A 21045-nucleotide genomic window follows, 5' to 3' on the forward strand; every position below is an offset into this window, starting at 1 on the left:
GTAGATAGGGTCATAGTAACTAAGGGAAGGAACACGGCAAGCAGATACCCCCACAGCAACTGAGAAGGATTACTGTAAATCAAAATGTCACCTTCTGTCACAATACAGGGCTCTGTTGTCTATTTCCACGTGTTTGTAGCACTTGAGTAAATTCTACGTCGCAAGAAATTAGTGTGCGCTGAATACTTCTTACTTCTGGGGAATGTGTGACACAATCTAGGGAAAGTGTGACTTGAACTTACAGGTCATAGCAAGGAGATGCTGGACCCAAATGTAATATCTGAACTAGATATGATATGAGGGGAAGGACAACAAACTTTATAGAATCTAGTTATGCGTGATAAATATGTAGTATTTCTTCTATGGTAAAAGCTATGTTTATAGGTACTACCTTATAAAATGTCATCAGACTTTATAGTACACTGCTCAGCAGTTCTGTCTTATGTTCATCATGCAGCTGCTTTCTAGTAAGTGTTTCTCATCCTGAAGCTGGATTCACAGTTACACTGTTCAGTACTGCTGTATAATGTTCTGCATGCTATTTATCATGTGTTTATCCCACCTTAGAGCTGGATTCACAGTTGCACTGATCGGTGCACCTGTATAATTTTCTTCACACTACTGCTTTCTAGTAAGTGGTTATCTCACCCAAGAGTTGGATTTACAGTTACACAGCTCAGTAGCTCTGTACAATTTTCTCTAATCTTTTGCTTCTGAACATGAGCTACATAGAGACAGGAGAGCAGAAATCTCTTATGTCTGTGTGTGCCGTGTATGGGAGCCATGATGGCAACTGATCTTCACTCACTAACTCAAAGACAACTAAAATTAAGAGGCATCTCTGGTGGAGAGTAATACTAGGGAAAAATGAAGGATAGAAGTCACATAATGACCAAAAATAGTCTTTATTTTCATATGCGCACACGGCACAGCTTATTCTGACACCTGAAATTACAGGAACATTTTGTTATATTGCTATATGGAATCTTCAGTCTCTATAATGACTGGACCTGCTCAATAAAGGAGTTGCTCATACGCACTTCTGATACCATCACGGCCTCTCTGTGTCTGCACTGTATATTGGCTTCTGTAGTAGTTCATGAGCGGATTGTATTACAGAACCAGTAAAATACATTGGAGTTAGGCCATGTTCAATACTTGGTCAGTATTTTACATTAGTACTTGTAAGCCAAACCTAGGAGTGGGTAAAAAATGCAAAAGTGGTGACGTTTCTATTATACTTTTCTTCTGATTGTTCCTCTCCTAGTTTTGGCTTACTAATACTAATGTAAAATATTGATCAAATACTGATCGTGTGAACATGGCCTTACTTGTATAAAGCACATGCAACTCAATGTTTCATCCTTGTAGGTAATTACTGCCCGGCTATGACTGCAGCACCAATTCCATGTCCAGCTGGCACTCTTAATCCTATAGAAGGGGCTCTGACACTTGCTTCATGTAAGAAGTGCCCAGCGGGGAGATACTGCCACGGAGAAGGGAACTCTGAGCCTGATGGTAAAGTATCCAGCTGAAAGGAGTAAAACTAGCAATTTTGCTGACAGTGGCTGCTCACACCACATCCTTCTCTTCTTCAGATCTATACTTGTTCTTCTCCTGCTGCATTGTCTGTTCAGTCAGTCACTGAAACTAGCAGTATGATCGTGTAGGTCCTAGTATGATGTTAAAAATGATTCCTATCTTGTAGTGATCGGACTAGTACTAAGGGTCCAGTTTCACATAGCGACACTCCAGCGATCCCGACAACGATACGACCTGGTAAGGATCGCTGGTACGTCGCTACATGATCGCTAGTAAGCTGTCAAACAGGCAGATCTCTTCAGCGACGCAGCAACGATACAGCGATCCGTATAACGACCTCGGCGGTCGTTGGGACCTTGCCACACAGCAGCTTTTCTGACGACTCACGCCTGCGTTCCTGAATTCTGCGTCGCCAACGAGGTCGCTCGTCGGCGTCAAACACAGCGATGCATGCTGGCCAGCGGGACGCCAACGATCAAAAAATGGCCTAGGACATTCCAGCACGATCAGCGATATCGCAGCGGGGGAGCCGGTCGCCACTGCGTGTCACATGTAGTGTAATCGCTGGCGAGGTCGATGTTGCGTCACAAAATCCGTGACGTTTCAGTGATCTCGCTAACGATCTCGTTATGTGAGACGAGGGCTTAAGAAATCAAGCTTTGAAACCATATGCAAATTAGCCTGGAAGTGGACTGAGGCGTGTCAGCTCACCTGGTGTATATCTGCACTCCCCCAATGCACTTACAGGCTAATTTTTATGCTAAAATCGTCCTGACTGATTCCCTTTAAATAGATCATATTGGCGACACCCCGGGGTTCTTGTCATTATCGTGTTTTACGTCTGTTGTATCTGTTATTAGTGAAGCTTCCACTTCATGTCTGTACATTTTATAGTGTATCCCATTATATCTGATATCACCCATCGTACTTATGTATCGTCATCCCCCCTTCTTTGCACAGGTCTGTGCGCTGCTGGATATTACTGTGAAGGAGAAGCAACCGACAATATTCCTCAAAAGGCCACCCGCTTTCCACTCAACGGTCCTTGTCCCAGCGGCCATTACTGCCCTGAAGGAACGCTTTCTCCAAAACCCTGTCCTGTCGGAACTCTGAAAAATATAACCGGTACGTGGCTCCTACCCTGAGTCTTCATTCCAGGGGTTACTTTTACAGGACTATCCACCAGTACTTTATTATATCTGTCTTTAATGAGCGGTGACATCTGGGAGTCTTTACATTTCTAGGAGAGATACCGTATATTGTGTTTTTGTGTCCTGGTTCCTGGTCCTTGATGTTGTATCTCCCACGAAGCCTCTGAACCATCTCTGTGGTTCTCTTTTCCAGGCGGTTCCTCTATGGACAGCTGTGTGCCATGCTACGCTGGGTATTTTTGTGCCAGCGTCGGTCTGAGTTCACCCACAGGTTTGTGCTCCGCAGGATTCTTCTGCCCAGGGAACTTCACCTCTACCACCCCTACTGCTTTCCTGTGCCCAAAGGTAATGGAAAATCTGAAAATCACCATATTTGCATTGTGAGTTTCTGGCTAATAAACCGTATCCGAAAGTGATTAACTGCGCCCCCGCTTTAAGGTTTTTTTTCCACGAGATTTATGATGGAGGGGGATCAATTTCTAGGATTCTCCACCACCTCGAAGAATGAAGGGGGAGCAGTGACAGAGTAACATTAACCTTAAAAAAAATAATAATAATCCAGTGGTACAGATTCTATTGTTATATACAGTATACTGTATATACTTGTATACTGTATATTGGTTTTAGTAAATGTGTTTTTAGCTGTACAGGACCTGACCGGTAATGATCACCAGCTGCAGAGCACATAGCCGCGTGCGTTGTGGTTTTATCCTGTTTTTAGCTCAGATACCTCCGATAATTGCACAGTTCATGTTTATTTAAGTCGCTCCCTGACACACAAGGAAATTGGAAGGAGTTTTGGAAACTTTGAATCCAGAGTGACCTCCCAATCAAAGAAAAGCCTTCAGTAGTATTTACTCAACCAGAATATTGTTTTATGTGTGATAACATGATACACGAATTTCCAATATGTTCTCCGATCATTGGAGTTTACGATCCGTGCTTGGTGGCCGATGACAAACAGGGGATATAAATCTGTCCATGGCTGCAAAGCTTCCTGTAAAGTATTCCTTATTATAATATATTTGGCTCGGCTATCTTCTCCTTTCCAAAAGGAACAGAAAACATGTGACAAGGACTCTGCAAGAACACGTATTTGGGATCAAATGTATTACAAATTCCTGCAAGAATCGATAAAATCTTCAAATAAAAAGATGTTCATGTTATTTGTTTGAGCTTTGAAAACGTTTGCTCTGTAATTGGAGCTAATGAGTTAGTAGATGCATTCCCTACTAGTGATGGGGGTAATGACCATGTCCTGCTCACACAGCTGAGATTGTCACAGTGTATACGTGCAGCCAAGAACAAAAAACTAGTTCAGGACTGGAGAGATGTTCCTGCCGCTAATGTGGATATGTTGTAACAAGCATTTCTTGTATCTGCCATAGGAGTTGTATGTCATCCTTCCATTCACTGGCTACAAGCAGAGATCTTTCAGAATTTTTTTCTGTGCATAAATAGTGAAAGTCACCATTTCCTGTTCTCCATCTTGTCTAGGGTCATTTTTGCACAGCAGGTTCATTTCATCCTATGCCCTGCCCCACTGGACAGTACCAGCCAAATACCGGATCTCATTCTTGCACCCCTTGCCAGCCAGGATTGTACTGCCAGGAAGCAGTTGCTGGCGACCCACAGCCATGCCCATCACATTCTTATTGCCCTGCAGGTGTGTATTGGTCTTTGTGTCTTATATACTGCAGCTGTTTGTATATATTGGACAAATTGCCATCTTATATTTACTAGGGACACTTTTTCCTGTATCTTGCCCTAATGGGACCTATACACCTCTTGAAATGAGTGGTCTGAGAGAGAAGGGAGAATGTCTCCCCTGCCCTCCGGGAAGCTACTGCAGGTATCAGATTTGTATATTGCACATATGGCAATCCATCATTGCAGATATTCATGTACCCCCATTAACATCATGTATAGAACATATTAGCCTGCCACATGTGAACATGCCCTAACTGACTGCCCTTCCTGATGCACAGAGGAGGCAAGCTGCAGGGACCTTGTGCGGCCGGCCATTTCTGCTTATCCGGCAGTTCAGAATACACACCGTACGTCCAGAACTTCAGCCGGAGCTCACTAACTGAGTGTAACTGGGGGCAGATGTGTGCAGGGGTCTGCCCGCCAGGTGAGTAGTGCAATTGGTTATTAATAAGCTTGAAAAAAAAGGTAATATGAAGGAACACCAAACCTAAAAATGTGCGAGTGGTGCAAGTTTTAGAAATCTGACAAAATAGATATTTTCCTAATCCCCCACTTTAGTTATGATAGGTGGGAATAGCACATACTGCACATGCCAACATTTGACAGCCAGCCCCTGAGATGGATATACCCACAGAATGTATTATTTTATTTTTTTACAAATAGCCATGCCCCTTTTTTTAAGCCAACCCTCTTCTATTCTTACTTACCCCCTTCTTCATGCCTTGTACCTTACCATCAAATGCACAGTTGGATGCTAATTGGCTGTGTTTATTGATGGAACATCCCATCACCTAGAAACTTTGCCAAGTCTCTTTTTTTTGGGAGCCTCCTGGGTGTTCTAGGAGAGTTATGATAGCTTGATCTCTAGTTGCAATGGGGAGAGGTTTCTGCTGCAGCAAATCTGCTTTTAGTATGCAACTGAGCTGAGGCCTTTGACCAGGAGGTAGTATGGGGGAGGATTTTTTTTACTATTTTTTTATGTGCATTCAGTGAACTGTGAGACTTGCTGTACATCACTGTACTTCAGTGTCTGACTGGGGTGCCAAGGGCCCACCAGTAACATTGACTTTGGGGGCCCACTTTTCACCTGCATGCAAATATTACACAAACCTCTTTCACAAATTTACCTACACCTCTATCTAAAAATAAACTGGGTAGTAAGGTAAATTAATGATGAGATGCTGTTTTTTTCTATACAGAGTGTATCAAGTGAATTATACTAAGTACTGCCCATATAGTGGGGTAGATGGCCTGTGTCTGCACAGGGGCCCACCAGGGGATTCCCCTGTTCCCCTATGGGCCAGTCCGAGCTTGCTGTACTTCCAGCTTTATGTGCTGTGTGCACTTTTCATCTCAGATGTCATATTATCCTAATCTCATATTAACACCAGTACGGACTGTTGCACGAGCTTGCACTTGCTAAAAGCAATTGATCTAATTGAAACTTCAGCTACACATAACGTATCCTCCACATCTTAAATGAGACATAGGAAAAGATCAATATTTCATTCCTGTGTGTTTGTCAGAAATAAGGCTCATGGTCTGTCGCTCCTATTCATTTAATAGTCTGCCACTCATATTCTGCTTGTCATAGGCTACTTTCACACTTGCTTTTTTTTGCGCTGCGCATCATGCGTTTTTTATGCGTTTTCTTGTTTTTTGCGCATGGCTTTTGCAGAAAAAAACATGCGGTTTTTTTGCGCTGACGTGCGCTCCCATAGACTTTATTGTGTTTTTGGGTGAATTTTGTGCGCATTGTGTGCGCATGCGTTTTTTTGAGACAGGTCGGACGCACAAAAAATGCAACAGGATGCATTTTATGCGCCCGGGCGCACACTACAAAAAAACACATGCGCATACAAACGTGTATAAACGCATGCCAATGTGCACCCATGTTAAGTATAGGAGAAAAAAAACGCATGTGCAAAAACGCAGCGCAAAAAAAGTGTGAAACCAGCCATAGTCTGCCGCTCATAGTCTACATGTAGTAGTCTGCCCGTCATATTCTGCACGTCATAGTCTGCAGCCCATAGTCCGCCCCTGATATTCTGGACGTTCTAGCCTGCACGTCATAGTCTGCCGCTCATTCATAGACATAAATAGCCTGCATTATCAGGGTTACATTGTCAGGTCTCCTCATATTTAATATTTATGTTAAAATCTGCTCTTATTTCTCTTCTGTCATAAAGCATTTAAAGGGAACCTGCCTGTATTGCTGAGCTTAGTGGTAAGACTGTATAGGTCTAAATACAATGAAATATATATATATAAATATATATCTATATAGACAGCAGATCGACTATATAATGAGTATGCAGCCATTTCAGTATCACCTGTATAATATATATACTTTATATAGGTGATACAGCTGTGTATAATCTCAGTGTATATATATTATACACAGCAGTATCACCTATATAGCGTATATACAGTAGTCTATGCAATATACAGGTGATACTACAAATGCTGTATACACATTATATAGATGACACTGCTATATATACACACACATACAGTATATAAAAGTTTTGCCTATTTAATGTGTATACAGCGGTCGCAGCATCACACAATTTATTGGGGTGATTATATACTGTTTATGTATGTGGGTTGCCCTCACACCCAGGGCAGCGGGGTACCCGGTACCGGGCCGGTGTCAGGGGGATGTGTCACAGCAGCAGTAACCCGGTCCGTGGCCCTGGGCGCCCAATATTAATGGCGGTGATGTTAATAGTATAGTTTATATGGATAGTTCGCGACGCCACCCGTGGTGTTTGGCAAGTGAGATGTTAAGCCAACGCTGCATACAGATCCACTGGGACTGGTGGTGTGGTGCAGCAAAGATGGTGTAGCTCCCCACAGGTGGAGCTGTAGTCCCAGGGCAGTGTAGGTGCAATGGATGAGGAGAGGCACAGAATGGGGTGGATGTTGATACCCAGATGTAGCGGTGCTGAAGGTGTTAACGGCGAATGAATGGAGGACACCAGGGCTTGCAGTTTCAAAGCTTTACTCACAGTTTGTGGTACCCACTGGTGCCTGCCTCCGTGCCGTGTCCTCCGGGGTAGAGACTCAATCAACCCCCCGGGCAAGTCAGGGTTCCCCTCTCCAACTCTCCGCCAACATGTACCTTTCCTGAACGACTCCTCTATTGCGCCTTTAGGATGAAGAGCTCCAGTACCGTGGTACTCTGAAGTTCCTCCTGTCAGATGTTCCTAACAACTCTACTTGTATGACAGACAGCTGTAGCCTCTATCGGGGACTCCTCTCAGAGTCCTGGCTCTCTAATCGGTTGCTGTTGTGTCCCAAGTCTTGGATGGGAGTAGTGCATTTACAGCCAGCTACTCCACCGGTGTCTGCTGCAGAACCATGTGTCCATACAACCTCAGGGACCGGGCCCTGGCCTTGCACTGAGAGCCTATAGGCAGGGTTCCTCTTCCAACCCACAACTTCTCTCTGTTCTCCTACTCCTTCGTTCTGCGCTGTTCCTTCTCTCTCTTATGGAAGCTTAGGTTGCAGGTCTATGTCTTTCTCCTTCTCTTTCCCGTGCCAGCTGGCTCAGATCACTGAGGCAGCTGCAGCACTTTCTAAACTGAACTCAAACTAACTTCAGAACTGAACTCTTCTCGCCTGACCTCCCGTCAGACTGACCTGTCATCCTAAACTTTCCCCCTCTTTTATACTAACTCCACCCACCTCCCAGCACATCTCGTGTTACGAAGCAGGGTTCCACGAAGGGTGCTCTGCTACCCCCAGCCTGAAGCTGCTATGTGGACCTACTGAACTATCCTGTGTGTGGGATGCAGATGTTGGAGTGTGGAAAGGAGTTCCCAACTTACCTAGGCGGTGGGGCACTATACCTTAGGAGAAGGTGCAGTACCTCTGTGGCGACTGAGCCTCAGGGGCGCCACATATGTATGTGTATGTGTATGTATATATATATATATATATATATATATATATATATATATATATATATATATATATATATATATATATAATATATAAAGCTCAAAGTGTGTATGTATGTGTGTATGTCCGGGATAGGCATCCGCACCGTCGCAGCTACAGCCACAAAATTTGGCACAGTTACACGTCTGGATCCCGAGAGCGTCCTAAGCTATGTTGTGAGGCAAAATTTTAACCCCGCGCGTTCCAATTCACAAAACAATTTTGCCCCTATCTACATACTGGGGGAAAAAGTGTGTGCGCGTCAAGCCCCGCCCCTCATTGTGATGTCACAATGCCCCTATTTGCATACTGGGGAAGCAGTGTGTGCGTATCAAGCCCCGCCCCTCATTATGATGTCACAATGGTTGCCATGGCGACGCTGATGTCATCAAAGGTTGCAAGCCCTGCTGTCGCTTATTATGATATAATAATGGTTGACTATGGGATGGAGGATGTGTGATAAGTATATGGGCACCGGACTATGGGATGGAGGATATGTATGATGGGTATATGGGAACGGGACTATGGGATGGAGGATGTGTGATGGGTATATGGGCACTGGTCTATGGGATGGAGGATATGTATGACGGGTATATGGGCACGTGACTATGGGATGACGGATATGTATATGGGCACGGGACTATGGGATGGAGGATGTGTGATGGGTATATGAGCACTGGACTATGGGCTAGAGGATATGTTTGACGGGTATATGGGCACGGGACTATGGGATGGAGGATATGTATGATGGGTATATGGGCATGGGACTATGGGATGGAGAATATGTATGATGGGTATATGGGCATGGGACTATGAGATGAAGGATGTGTGATGGGTATATGGGCACTCGACTATGGGATGGCGAATATGTATGATGGGTATATGGGCATGGGACTATGGGATGGAGAATATGTATGATGGGTATATGGGCATGGGACTATGGGATGGAGGATGTGTGATGGGTATATGGGCACTGGACTATTGGATGGAGGATATGTATGATGGGTATATGGGCACGGGCCTATGGGATGGTGGATATGTATGATGGGTATATGGCACTCGACTATGGGATGGCGAATATGTATGATTGGTATATGGGCATGGGACTATGGGATGGAGGATGTGTGATGGATATATGGGCATGGGACTATGGGATGGAGGATGTGTGATGGGTATATGGGCACTCGAGTATGGGATGGAGGATATGTATGATGGGTATATGGGCACGGGCCTATGGGATGGAGGATGTGTGATGGGTATATGGGCACGGGCCTATGGGATGGTGGATATGTATGATGGGTATATGGGCACGGGACTATTGGATGGAGGATAATTATTTGTTATAACTAACCACAGTTAGTTACTATGCCCGGGCCGGGCAGCGCCGGGCTCTTCAGCTAGAATAAAAAAATTATATATATACATAATTTTCTAATATATACAATTTTACAATAAATAACCATACCAATTATTTATAATATATATATATATATAAGGTGCCAAATATACCATGCATGTGCAGTTATATCAAATTTATACAAAGCAAGTGCATAACCAACATATATTCACAATTATAATAATAAAGACATACAATTTATTGCATTTATTTGCACAGAAACAAATAATTATATAATTATTTCTCATATTGAAAATTAATTTCATAAAGACCAGATTCCAACTAAATAAAAAACAATAATAATTAAAATCATGTAAAACCCACCCATAAACGCTAAAAATAGCAGTAAAGCAATGATACATCTATTCCATTTATAAAAACGTCTGGAACTCGTAAATTCACTATTAAACAATTTATCACATATTCCACTAAAGGAGTGGTATACAGTGCACAATTTCCATGTGGGAAATTGTACATTGGTCTAACAACACGTGAGTTACGGGTACGCATTAAAGAACATGTTAGAGATATTGAAAAGGGACGTACTGTGACTGATCCATCCATACTAAAAACAGTACCACGACATTTCTATAAATATCATAACAGTGATTCCAGTCTGTTTCTTGCCAAAGGAATTGATGTGTTTCAACTTGGACCTAGGGGTGGTGATTTGGGGAAAACTTAGCAAAGTTAGAATGCAAATGGATATACAGGTTGGGTTCTCTGGTTCCAGAAGGACTTAACGAAAGTTTTGGCTTCGGTGCGTTTTTATAAATGGAATAGATGTATCATTGCTTTACTGCTATTTTTAGGGTTTATGGGTGGGTTTTACATGATTTTAATTATTATTGTTAATGCTTCCATCAACATTCAGGAAAAATTATATAATTATTTGTTTCTGTGCAAATAAATGCAATAAATTGTATGTCTTTATTATTATAATTGTGAATATATGTTGGTTATGCACTTGCTTTGTATAAATTTGATATAACTGCACATACATGGTATATTTGGCACCTTATATATATTATAAATAATTGGTATAGTTATTTATTGTAAAATTCTATATATTAGAAAATTATGTATATATATAATTTTTCAAGTATTTATACAAAAATATTGGCAAAATATTAGTTCATTTTATGCGGTTGTTGCACATGAATATGCACTTGTTCACTATTGGTATTTTGCTGTTGCACAGAATTGGTTCTCTCATTACACTATGATCTCCAAGGAGCGCGCCCATTCTTTTAGCTTGCTGCATCACTCTGACAATCTCCGGCGATATAGGGAATGGTAGACTAACACGTGATCATTACAATGGTTACGATGTAGCTTCCATTTCTCTGACCGGGGATGATGAGTAATTTGCAAAGGCAGCGGCTTTATGACGTGGTGCGCCGCTGAGTGGTTGATCATCTGTGATTGATTTTGGCTTTTTAGCCTAAGATTTGATTGGTGCTTGATGGTTTAAAAGACCCGCTTTTTCCTGTTTGTGATACACGCCCCCTGAGGAAGAGGACGAAACGCGCGTCGGGGAATAGGACACGCGGCTTATTCCATTCATGTAAGCTAAATTGTTAGACTATTTAGATCGCGGTTTTTGCTATCTATGATTTACACATGCTTTTTAAGCAGTGTTTATAGATTTTGCATGTAGTCATGCTTTTTTTCAATTTAGAGCAATAATGAATAACCTGCGATCTTTATTACAATGAAAATAGAGAGTGAGCATATTGTTAATTTCAGCTAATTGTCATGGGAGCTTAATTTATTTGATCTTTTCAGCTATGAGTAATTCAAGCTATATGTCTATAATGTATTGTTAGGTGGTTTCCGATGGCATATTATTCATTATGCATATTTCATATTCATTTTTGTAAGGCACCAGTTGTTCATTCTTTTTTCATGTGACAAATTATTATAAGCCGTGTTTGTGTCTTTTCACAGAGGATTTATCAGTTTTTTGTTTTAATATGTTTTCAATAAAAATATGTTTTATTATAAATTTGTATAGTGCTATTTCTGTTCCGGGATAATTCACACTATCAGTGGGACAGACGGGCTTGAGTATTGGATTTTGGCACTTCTAAATCACTTGTTGGATCTTGGTTTCTGATTTAATATATATATACTAGCTGAAGAGCCCGGCACTGCCCGGGCATAGTAACTAACTGTGGTTAGTTGTAACAAATTATAATTATGCTCCATCCCATAGTCCCGTGCCCATATACCCATCATACATATCCACCATCCCATAGGCCCGTGCCCATATACCCATCACACATCCTCCATCCCATAGGCCCGTGCCCATATATCCATCATACATATCCTCCATCCCATACTCGAGTGCCCATATACCCATCACACATCCTCCATCCCATAGTCCCATGCCCATATATCCATCACACATCCTCCATCCCATAGTCCCATGCCCATATACCAATCATACATATTCGCCATCCCATAGTCGAGTGCCATATACCCATCATACATATCCACCATCCCATAGGCCCGTACCCATATACCCATCATACATATCCTCCATCCCATAGTCCAGTGCCCATATACCCATCACACATCCTCCATCCCATAGTCCCATGCCCATATACCCATCATACATATTCTCCATCCCATAGTCCCATGCCCATATACCCATCATACATATTCGCCATCCCATAGTCGAGTGCCCATATACCCATCACACATCCTTCATCTCATAGTCCCATGCCCATATACCCATCATACATATCCTCCATCCCATAGTCCCGTGCCCATATACCCGTCAAACATATCCTCTAGCCCATAGTCCAGTGCCCATATACCCATCACACATCCTCCATCCCATAGTCCCGTGCCCATATACATATCCGCCATCCCATAGTCACGTGCCCATATACCCGTCATACATATCCTCCATCCCATAGTCCAGTGCCCATATACCCATCACACATCCTCCATTCTATAGTCCCGTTCCCATATACCCGTCATACATATCCTCCATCGCATAGTCCGGTGCCCATATACTCATCACACATCCTCCATCCCATAGTCAACCATTATTATATCATAATAAGCGGCGGCAGGGCTTGCAACCTTTGATGACATCAGCGTCGCCATGGCAACCATTTTGACATCATAATGAGGGGCGGGGCTTGATACGCACACACTGCTTCCCCAGTATGCAAATAGGGGCATTGTGACATCACAATGAGGGGCGGGGCTTGATACGCACACACTTTTTCCCCCAGTATGTAGATAGGGGCAAAATTGTTTTGTGAATTGGAATGCGCTGGGTTAAAATTTCGCCTCACAACATAGCTTAGGACGCTCTCGGGATCCAGACGTGTAACTGTGCCAAATTTTGTGGCTGTAGCTGCGACGGTGCGGATGCCTATCCCGGACATACACACATACACACACACACACACACACACACACACACACACACACACACACATACATACACACACACACATACATACACACATACATACACACTTTGAGCTTTATATATTAGATATACTGTATGTGTATATACTGTGTGTGTGTATATATATATATATACTGCTCAAAAAAATTAAGGGAACACTTAAACAACAGAATATAACTCCAAGTAAATCAAACTTCTGTGAAATCAAACTGTCCACTTAGGAAGCAACACTGATTGACAATCAATTTCACAAGCTGTTGTGCAAATGGAATAGACAACAGATGGAAATTATAGGCAATTATCAAGACACCCTCAAGAAAGGAGTGGTTCTGCCAGTGGGGACCACAGACCACATCTCGGTACCAATGCTTTCTGGCTGATGTTTTGGTCACTTTTGAATGTTGGTTGTGCTTTCACACTCGTGGTAGCATGAGACGGACTCTACAACCCACATAAGTGGCTCAGGTAGTGCAACTTATCCAAGATGGCACATCAGTGCGAGCTGTGGCAAGAAGGTTTGCTGTGTCTGTCAGCATAGTGTCCAGAGGCTGGAGGCGCTACCAGGAGACAGTCCAGTACACCAGGAGACGTGGAGAGGGCCGTAGGAGGGCAACAACCCAGCAGCAGGACTGCTACCTCAGCCTTTGTGCAAGGAGGAACAGGAGGAGCACTGCGAGATCCCTGCAAAATGACCTCCAGCAGGCCACAAATGTGCATGTGTCTGCATAAACGGTTGGAAACTGACACCATGAGGATGGTCTGAGTGCCTGTCGTCCACAGATGGGGGTTGTGCTCACAGCCCAACACCGTGCAGGATGTTTGGCATTTGCCACAGAGCACCAGGAACCACAGCTCGCATTGATGTGCCATCCTGGATGAGCTGCTCTACCTGAGACACTTGTCTGGGTTGTAGAGTCCATCTTTTGAGCAGTGTGTATATATATATATATATATATATATATATATATATTTACTAAGAATAGACACTGAGAATTACACCATTTATACAGGACAGAAGTATACATAGCTCCACAATATATGTTAGAATCAATTATATACACAGCTCCATATTATATACAGTGGTATGGCATATAGAGTGATGTGAATACTATATAGTGTAGAGATGTGGCAGTGTATATATAGTGTGAATTCCACACTATATACACAGCACCATACTATATAAAAATGACTCTCCTTCACCCACCTGTTTTCCCTTTTTCTGCTTCTTCTCACTGCTGGCAGCATATATATCCCCAAATCCTGCCCCCCCACCGCCTCATACATCCCACTAATCCCCACCCCCATCTTTCTCACACTAAGAGAAACTACCGCAATCTCTCACACATAAAATCTGTGCCACTGACCCTCACCACCCTGCTTCCTCTCTCTGGAGCACTTTGGAATGCCCGCTCCGTCTGCGGAAGCTTCACGTGATCCACAATCTCTTTACTTGCCGCAACCTTTCCTTCCTGGCCCTCACTGAGACCTGGCTGACGTCCCATGACACGGCCTCCCCTGCTGCACTGAGTTACGGTGGCCTCCACTTTACCCACACTCCTCGTCCTGGCAACAGACATGGTGGAGGAGTGGGTTTCCCTCTATCTAAAAACTGCTACTTCAACCCTATTCAGCCCCCACACTCCCTTATCTTCCCTTCTTTTGAGGTCCACTCTGTCCATATCTACTCCCTCTAATCTCCAAATGGCTGTCATATATCGACCACTGGGCTCAGCCACTGCCTTCATCGACCAATTCTCCACCTGGCTTCTTCACTTTCTCTCTGCTGTCATCCGCATCTTCATCATGGGTGTGTGACACCCGCCAGCCAGCAGCCTCCAAACTCCTGTCACTTCATCCTTTGGACTTCCTCAGTGGTCCTCCACAGCCACTCACACAGATGGACCTACATTAGACCTCATCTTTACCCGCCTCTGTTCCCTATCTAATCTCACAACCTCTACTCTCCCCCATCTGACCACCACCTACTCACCTTCTCATCCCTGTCCTCCTCACCTGCCCCCATGTCCAGCCACTAGCACATCGTCGCAGAAACATCGTACACCTAGACATTCAGACTCTCAGACTCCTAACTCTGTCCTCCATATCTTCAGTCCACAACACAGACAGCACCACCGCTTTTTATAACGCCACCCTCACATCAGCCATAGACTCAGTCGCCCCTCTCACGCATGGCTAAGTGCGATGAATCAATAGGCAGCCCTGGCACAATAATCTCACCAAAAAACATTGACAATCATCCAGGGCCGCGAACCGGCGTTGGAAGAAAACACGCCTGCCATATAACTTCACTGCCTTCAAACAAGCTACACTTGCCTTCAGGTTAGCCCTCACCTCTGATAAACAGACCTAGTTCACAAACCTTGTATCTTCATTATCCTACAATCCAAAACAATTGTTCAGCACATTCAACTCTCTCCTCCGCCCACTACTGCCACCTCCAACTCCCCTCATCTCTTCCAAGGACTTTGCCACCTACTTCAAAAATAAGATCGATCAAACATAGCAAACCTTTACTGTTCCACCACCCGAACCACTCCATATACCAGACCTCTGCCCTTCCCTAATAACCTCCCTCTCCAACATCACTGAAAGAGAGCTTACTCATCTCCTTTCCAAAACACACCTCACCACCTGTGCACTTTACCCCATCCCTTCCCACCTGCTCCCCAACCTCACCAACACGCTCATTCCAGCCCTAACCCATTTCTTCAGCCTATCGCTATCTTCTGGTACCTTCCCCTCTGCCTTCAAACATGCCACCATCACACCCATCCTCAAAAAAACAAACCTTGACCCAACTGCTATGCCCAGCTATCTCCCCATATCACTACTCCCATTTTCTTCCAAACTCCTTGAGCAGAATGTCCACGCTCAACTTTCCTCCCACCTCTCATCTAACTCTCTCCTTGACAACCTCCAATCTGGCTTCCACCCCACCACTCCACCGAAACTGCCCTAACCAAAATTACTAATTACTTACTCACAGCCAAAGCTAACAGACAGTTCTCCATCCTCCTCCTTTACAACCTGTCCTCTGCCTTCAACACAGTCTACCACTGCCTTCAACACAGTCTACCACTGCCTACTGCTACAGATTCTTTCTTCCCTTGGCATCAAAGACCTTGCCCTGTCCTGGATCGCCTCTTACCTTTCCGACCACACATTTAGCATTTCCCACTCCCAAACTACCTCCTCATCCCGCCCTCTCTCTGTTGGAGTCCCTCAAGGCTCTGCCTTGGGACCCTTTTTTTTTCCATCTATAACCTTGGCCTAGGACAACTCATAAAGTCCCATGGCTTCCAGTACCACCTGTATGTGGACGACACTCAGATCTATCTCTCTGGCCCAGATGTCACCTCTCTTCTGTACAGAATCCCGGAGTGTCTATCAGCCACATCCTCCTTCTTCACCTCTCGCTTCCTAAAACTCAATGTAGACAAAACCGAACTCATCATCTTTCCTCCATCTCACGTATCTTCCCTACCCGATCTATTTATTATGGTAAACAGCATCATGCTCTCTCCCGCACCTGAAATCCGCTGCCTCGGAGTAACTCTCGACTCTGCCCTGTCTTTCAAACCACACGTCCAAACTCTTGCCACCTCCTTTCGCCTCCAACTCAAAAATATTTCCAGAATCCTTTCCTTCCTCAGCCCTCAATCTTCTAAAACTCTTGTGCATGCCCTCATTATCTCCCGCCTTCATTACAGCCACACTCTCCTCTGTGGCCTCCCTGCCAGCTCTCTTGCACAACTCCAGTGTGTCCTCAACTCTGCTGCCCGACTAATCCATATATATATATATATCGTTTACAGTAAATAAATTTACAATGACAGACTGGTACAGAGGGGAGAGGACCCTGTCCTTGTGGACTTACGTTCTACGGTATAATGGGGAAGATATAACTTTGTATGTAACCCCTTCTCATGTACATGACCATGGAATTAATGGCGCTATATAAATACATAATAATAGTTATACACATATATACACTGCACAGTGCCACTTCGCCTGTCCTGTATATACACTGCACAGTACCACTTCTGTCCTGTGTATATACACTGCACAGTACCACTTCTCCTGTCCTGTATATATACTGCACAGTACCACTTCTCCTGTCCTGTGTATATACACTGCACAGTACCACTTCTCCTGCCCTGTTCTGTTCTCGGAGAGGCAACATTGGACTTTGGGAGGTCAATACTGGTTTATTATTTTCAGTATTCCTATGGTAAAATAAAAAAAATATATTGGAATGCCCATTTAAATGGATTATTCCAAGTAATCCCCTATCCAAAGAACTTTCCAATCGTTGGGGTCCAACCGCTGGGACCCCCATGACCCAGATAACTGGAACTCTAAAGAGCACCATGTAAATGGACCTATGGTCGATCATGCACACTGCAGCGCCATTCACATGTGGCTCTTCAAATAATGCCTTTAAAGAGGAGTGTTGAGAGGCACAACAAAGTATAGAAAAATCCACTGATCGGGGGAGGCGAGTGTTTTAGTATGTGGGCTGGTGACTGTCCCAGTCCAGCCCTGAATGTGCTGGCACTGAAAAATCAAGTTGCGAATTAGCCTGGAAGTGCATTGAGGGTGTGCCATTACTCTGACTACATAGACATGCTAGCAATGCACTTTCAGGCTAATTTACTTGTGGCTTCAAAGCTTAATCTCTCAGCACTGGCATGCCGGTTTACTACAAAATGGATGTCTATTTTTCTTTTTGTGCTAGGACATATATCACTGCATCATGCTGTATCACTGGTTTCAGTAGTAAAATAATCCTAAAAGGTTCCCTTTAAGTTTCATGATTTTAAAGAAGTTTTGCAGCTTTCTATTATTTTTGTATAATTTCCATGAATTGTTGAGTAGACACTTGGGAATCCAACCATTCCAGCCCTTTTTTCCTCCAATAGACTTGACTGTGCTAACAAATTTCATCCCATCAAAATTAATGGAAACCATCAACAATTTCTTCATGTCAACATGTTATGTTGGGTCACTTGTGATTACTTTTTCTAGGTTTCTATTGCCAGGAGGGAGCCATGTTGCCCACCCCATGCCCTGCTAGCACAGTAAGAAGCTCTCCGGGTGGGAGGCACCGTGGGGATTGTGTGTCCTGCCCTCGAGGATACTGGTGTAAAGAAGGTGCTGTTAGAATTTAATTATTTTTTAAGAAATCATTGACATGCTTTGATTATCATAGCTATAAATATTTTGTTCATTAGGAAATCCAGTGCCTATTCTGTGTCCGCCTGGATATTACTGCAGTGAGGGAAATCAGACCAATTCTGAACATACAGGAGAACCACAGGAGTGCCCTGTTCACATGTACCGAGCCCTAACAGGAGCAGAGAGAGCAAGTGACTGTGAGCTATGTCCCCCGGGCTATTACTGCAAACTAAAAGGTTGGAAACCTATATACTGTATATCTTAATCTGCTTATAATACAGACTAGATGTGTGCCCGATGCTATCGCATCGGGAGGGCAGTAACATCACGATGGGGGCAGCTTTGTGGCGCTGGGGGTGGCGGCCCACCCACTTCCGTGCAGTCACAACCGGCAGGAAAGACGGTGTTTTGCGGCCTGTGCTGGAGATGGTGTGCGGTGCCACTAGAGCCGCGGTCTTTCCTGCCAGCTGTGACTGCACGGAGGTGGGTGGGCAGGCAGCGGCGGGATCCGGCGCATGTAGTCAGGCGGTGGGTCCTGGCAGGGGTCCGGCGGCAGCATCCCTCTCATTACTCCCCCCTCATTACACCCTCTCATTACACCCCTCTCGTTATATCCCCTCATTACACCCCTTTCACAGCTCGTGATTGCAGCGGCGGCCTGGATCCGAACGGCAGCTGGGATCTGAGCGGCGGCCGGGATCCAAGCAGCGGCCAGGATCCCAGCGACGGTCGGGATCCCAGCGGCGGTTGGGATCGCAGCGGTGGCCTGGATCCGAGCGGCAGCTGGGATTGCAGCGGCAGTCGGGATCGCAACGGCATTCTGGATCCGAGCGGCATCACTTGGGTGTTCCAAAATGGCGGTCAGTGTACTTCCGGTGCGGCGCAGTGGATTGTAGGATTCGGGGACATCCAGACAGAAGTGGATGAAAGACAATTTTAGGCAATTATATATATAGACTAGTCATCAGTGTTTTATACATGTAATGGCATAATCTCTGTGACCCCTACTGATCATAAGGTGTCTTGACTTGTTTAACCATTTCTCAAAGGCAAGTTATTGTATATTAGTACATATGGAGGTAGTGATATGACTGTATAGGCTCTTATCCCCCAATAAAAATTACACATTGTTTTGTAGATGTGCAATGTGGCAGTCTTGAGAAATACTATAAAAACAATTAAAATACTACCTTTAATCCAACTTCGATCCAGTGCAGAGACTCCAGCTGTTACCCCCGATATTTGTGGGGTGCTTCCTGCATCAGCACTGAGCCATGATTCCAGTAAGTGTGGCCTAGGAGTACTGCAGCCACTGATTGCTGCAGTTGTCACATGCAGACTGCTTGTAAATAAAGGCCTTGGGGCGACCAAATTGTATGAAGGTTGCTGATGTTTTCATTTTATATTTTTTATTGTAATGTTATTTATTTTCATTGTTCCTCAAAGGCTATTGTAACAGTGTCAATTCCATTTAAAGGGAATCTGTCACCTCATTTTTCCGATATGAGATGCGGCCACCGCCATCAGGGGCTTATCTGCAGCGTTCTGTAATGCTGTAGATAAGCCCCCTATGTAACCTGAAAGATAAGAATAATGAGTTAGATTATACTCACCCAGGTGTCCGGTCCGGTCCGATAGGTGTCGCGGTCCGGTCCGGCGCCTCCCATCTAGCGATGACGTCCTCCTTCTTACTTCTGCCGCGGCTTCTGCGCAGGCTAACTATATCAGCCCTGTTGAGGGCAGAGTACTGCAGTGCGCAGGCGCTGGGAAAGGTCAGAGAGGTCCGGCGCCTGCGCACTGCAGTACTCTGCTCTGCCCTCAACAGGGCAGATACAGCACGCCTGCGCAGGAGCCACGGCAGAAGTAAGGAGGAGGACGTCATCGCTAGAAGATGGGAGGCACCGGACCGGACCGCGACACCCATCGGACTGGACCGGACCCCCGGGTGAGTATAATCTAACTCGTTTTTGTTATCTTTCAGGTTATATCGGGGGCTTACAGAATTCTTTAGATAAGCCCCTAATGGCGGTGGCCGCATCTCATAGGGCAAAAATGAGGTGACAGATTCCCTTAAACGTTATAAGAATTACCTCAATGTCCTTGCAGTTGTTGGATAGACTTATTTCTTTATTTTAATCTTAGGCACTGTTATGTATGAAGACTACCCATGCCCTCCAGGGTACTGGTGCCCAGGGATGAGCGAGCCATTGGCCTGCCCTGCTGGCACTGTAAGAAATAAATCAGGAGCTTCATCCATTCAGGACTGTGAGATCTGCCCCCCGGGATATTACTGCCCAGACCCTGGGGTCACCCTCGTGGTCAACATTATGGGAATCCCCTGCAGACCCGGCTATGAGTGCCCACCTGGTATGTAAACATGTTTTATGACATTTCATGAACGTAATCTGTAAAACTGGTTTCATACATCCAATTTTTACAGACTAAATACAGACCACATTGTCCGGACCAGCTGTAGGTCTTCCTGTCCAAACTAAACACCCTCTTGTATGCTTACATCCTTGGGTAGGCTCTGAGTAGCAAAATGTGACGTCTGGTGCATTGACTGAGGGTGCCCCTCCCGCCATCTAACCACCTAGATACAGCAGTCTCTATTGACTGCATGATGCCACATGTCACAAGACATCAGCAGTAAAGGCAGACACCTGCTG

General features: G+C 44.5%; 1 protein-coding gene across 2 annotated transcripts in view; it reads left to right on the forward strand.

Annotated features, from left to right (window-relative positions):
* The first annotated feature begins 1367 nt into the window (after positions 1-1367).
* Positions 1368-21045, forward strand: part of LOC141097643 (uncharacterized) — a 105715-nt gene continuing 86037 nt past the window's right edge. The window contains exons 1-9 of one of the 2 annotated variants that reach the window (XM_073584978.1): positions 1368-1518; positions 2503-2667; positions 2887-3038; positions 4191-4359; positions 4437-4545; positions 4682-4827; positions 18227-18352; positions 18433-18612; positions 20519-20743. In XM_073584978.1, the coding sequence (XP_073441079.1) occupies positions 1389-1518; positions 2503-2667; positions 2887-3038; positions 4191-4359; positions 4437-4545; positions 4682-4827; positions 18227-18352; positions 18433-18612; positions 20519-20743 (1402 nt within the window). In that variant the 5' untranslated portion in view covers positions 1368-1388. Of the gene's footprint in view, positions 1519-2304; positions 2420-2502; positions 2668-2886; positions 3039-4190; positions 4360-4436; positions 4546-4681; positions 4828-18226; positions 18353-18432; positions 18613-20518; positions 20744-21045 lie in introns of those variants that run through there. The other variant, XM_073584979.1, reaches the window with a different exon arrangement.

The sequence above is a fragment of the Dendrobates tinctorius genome, unplaced genomic scaffold (genome assembly GCF_039654945.1).
Source record: "Dendrobates tinctorius isolate UK_male_01 unplaced genomic scaffold, ASM3965494v1 ptg000086l, whole genome shotgun sequence".
Classification (NCBI taxonomy): domain Eukaryota; kingdom Metazoa; phylum Chordata; class Amphibia; order Anura; family Dendrobatidae; genus Dendrobates; species Dendrobates tinctorius.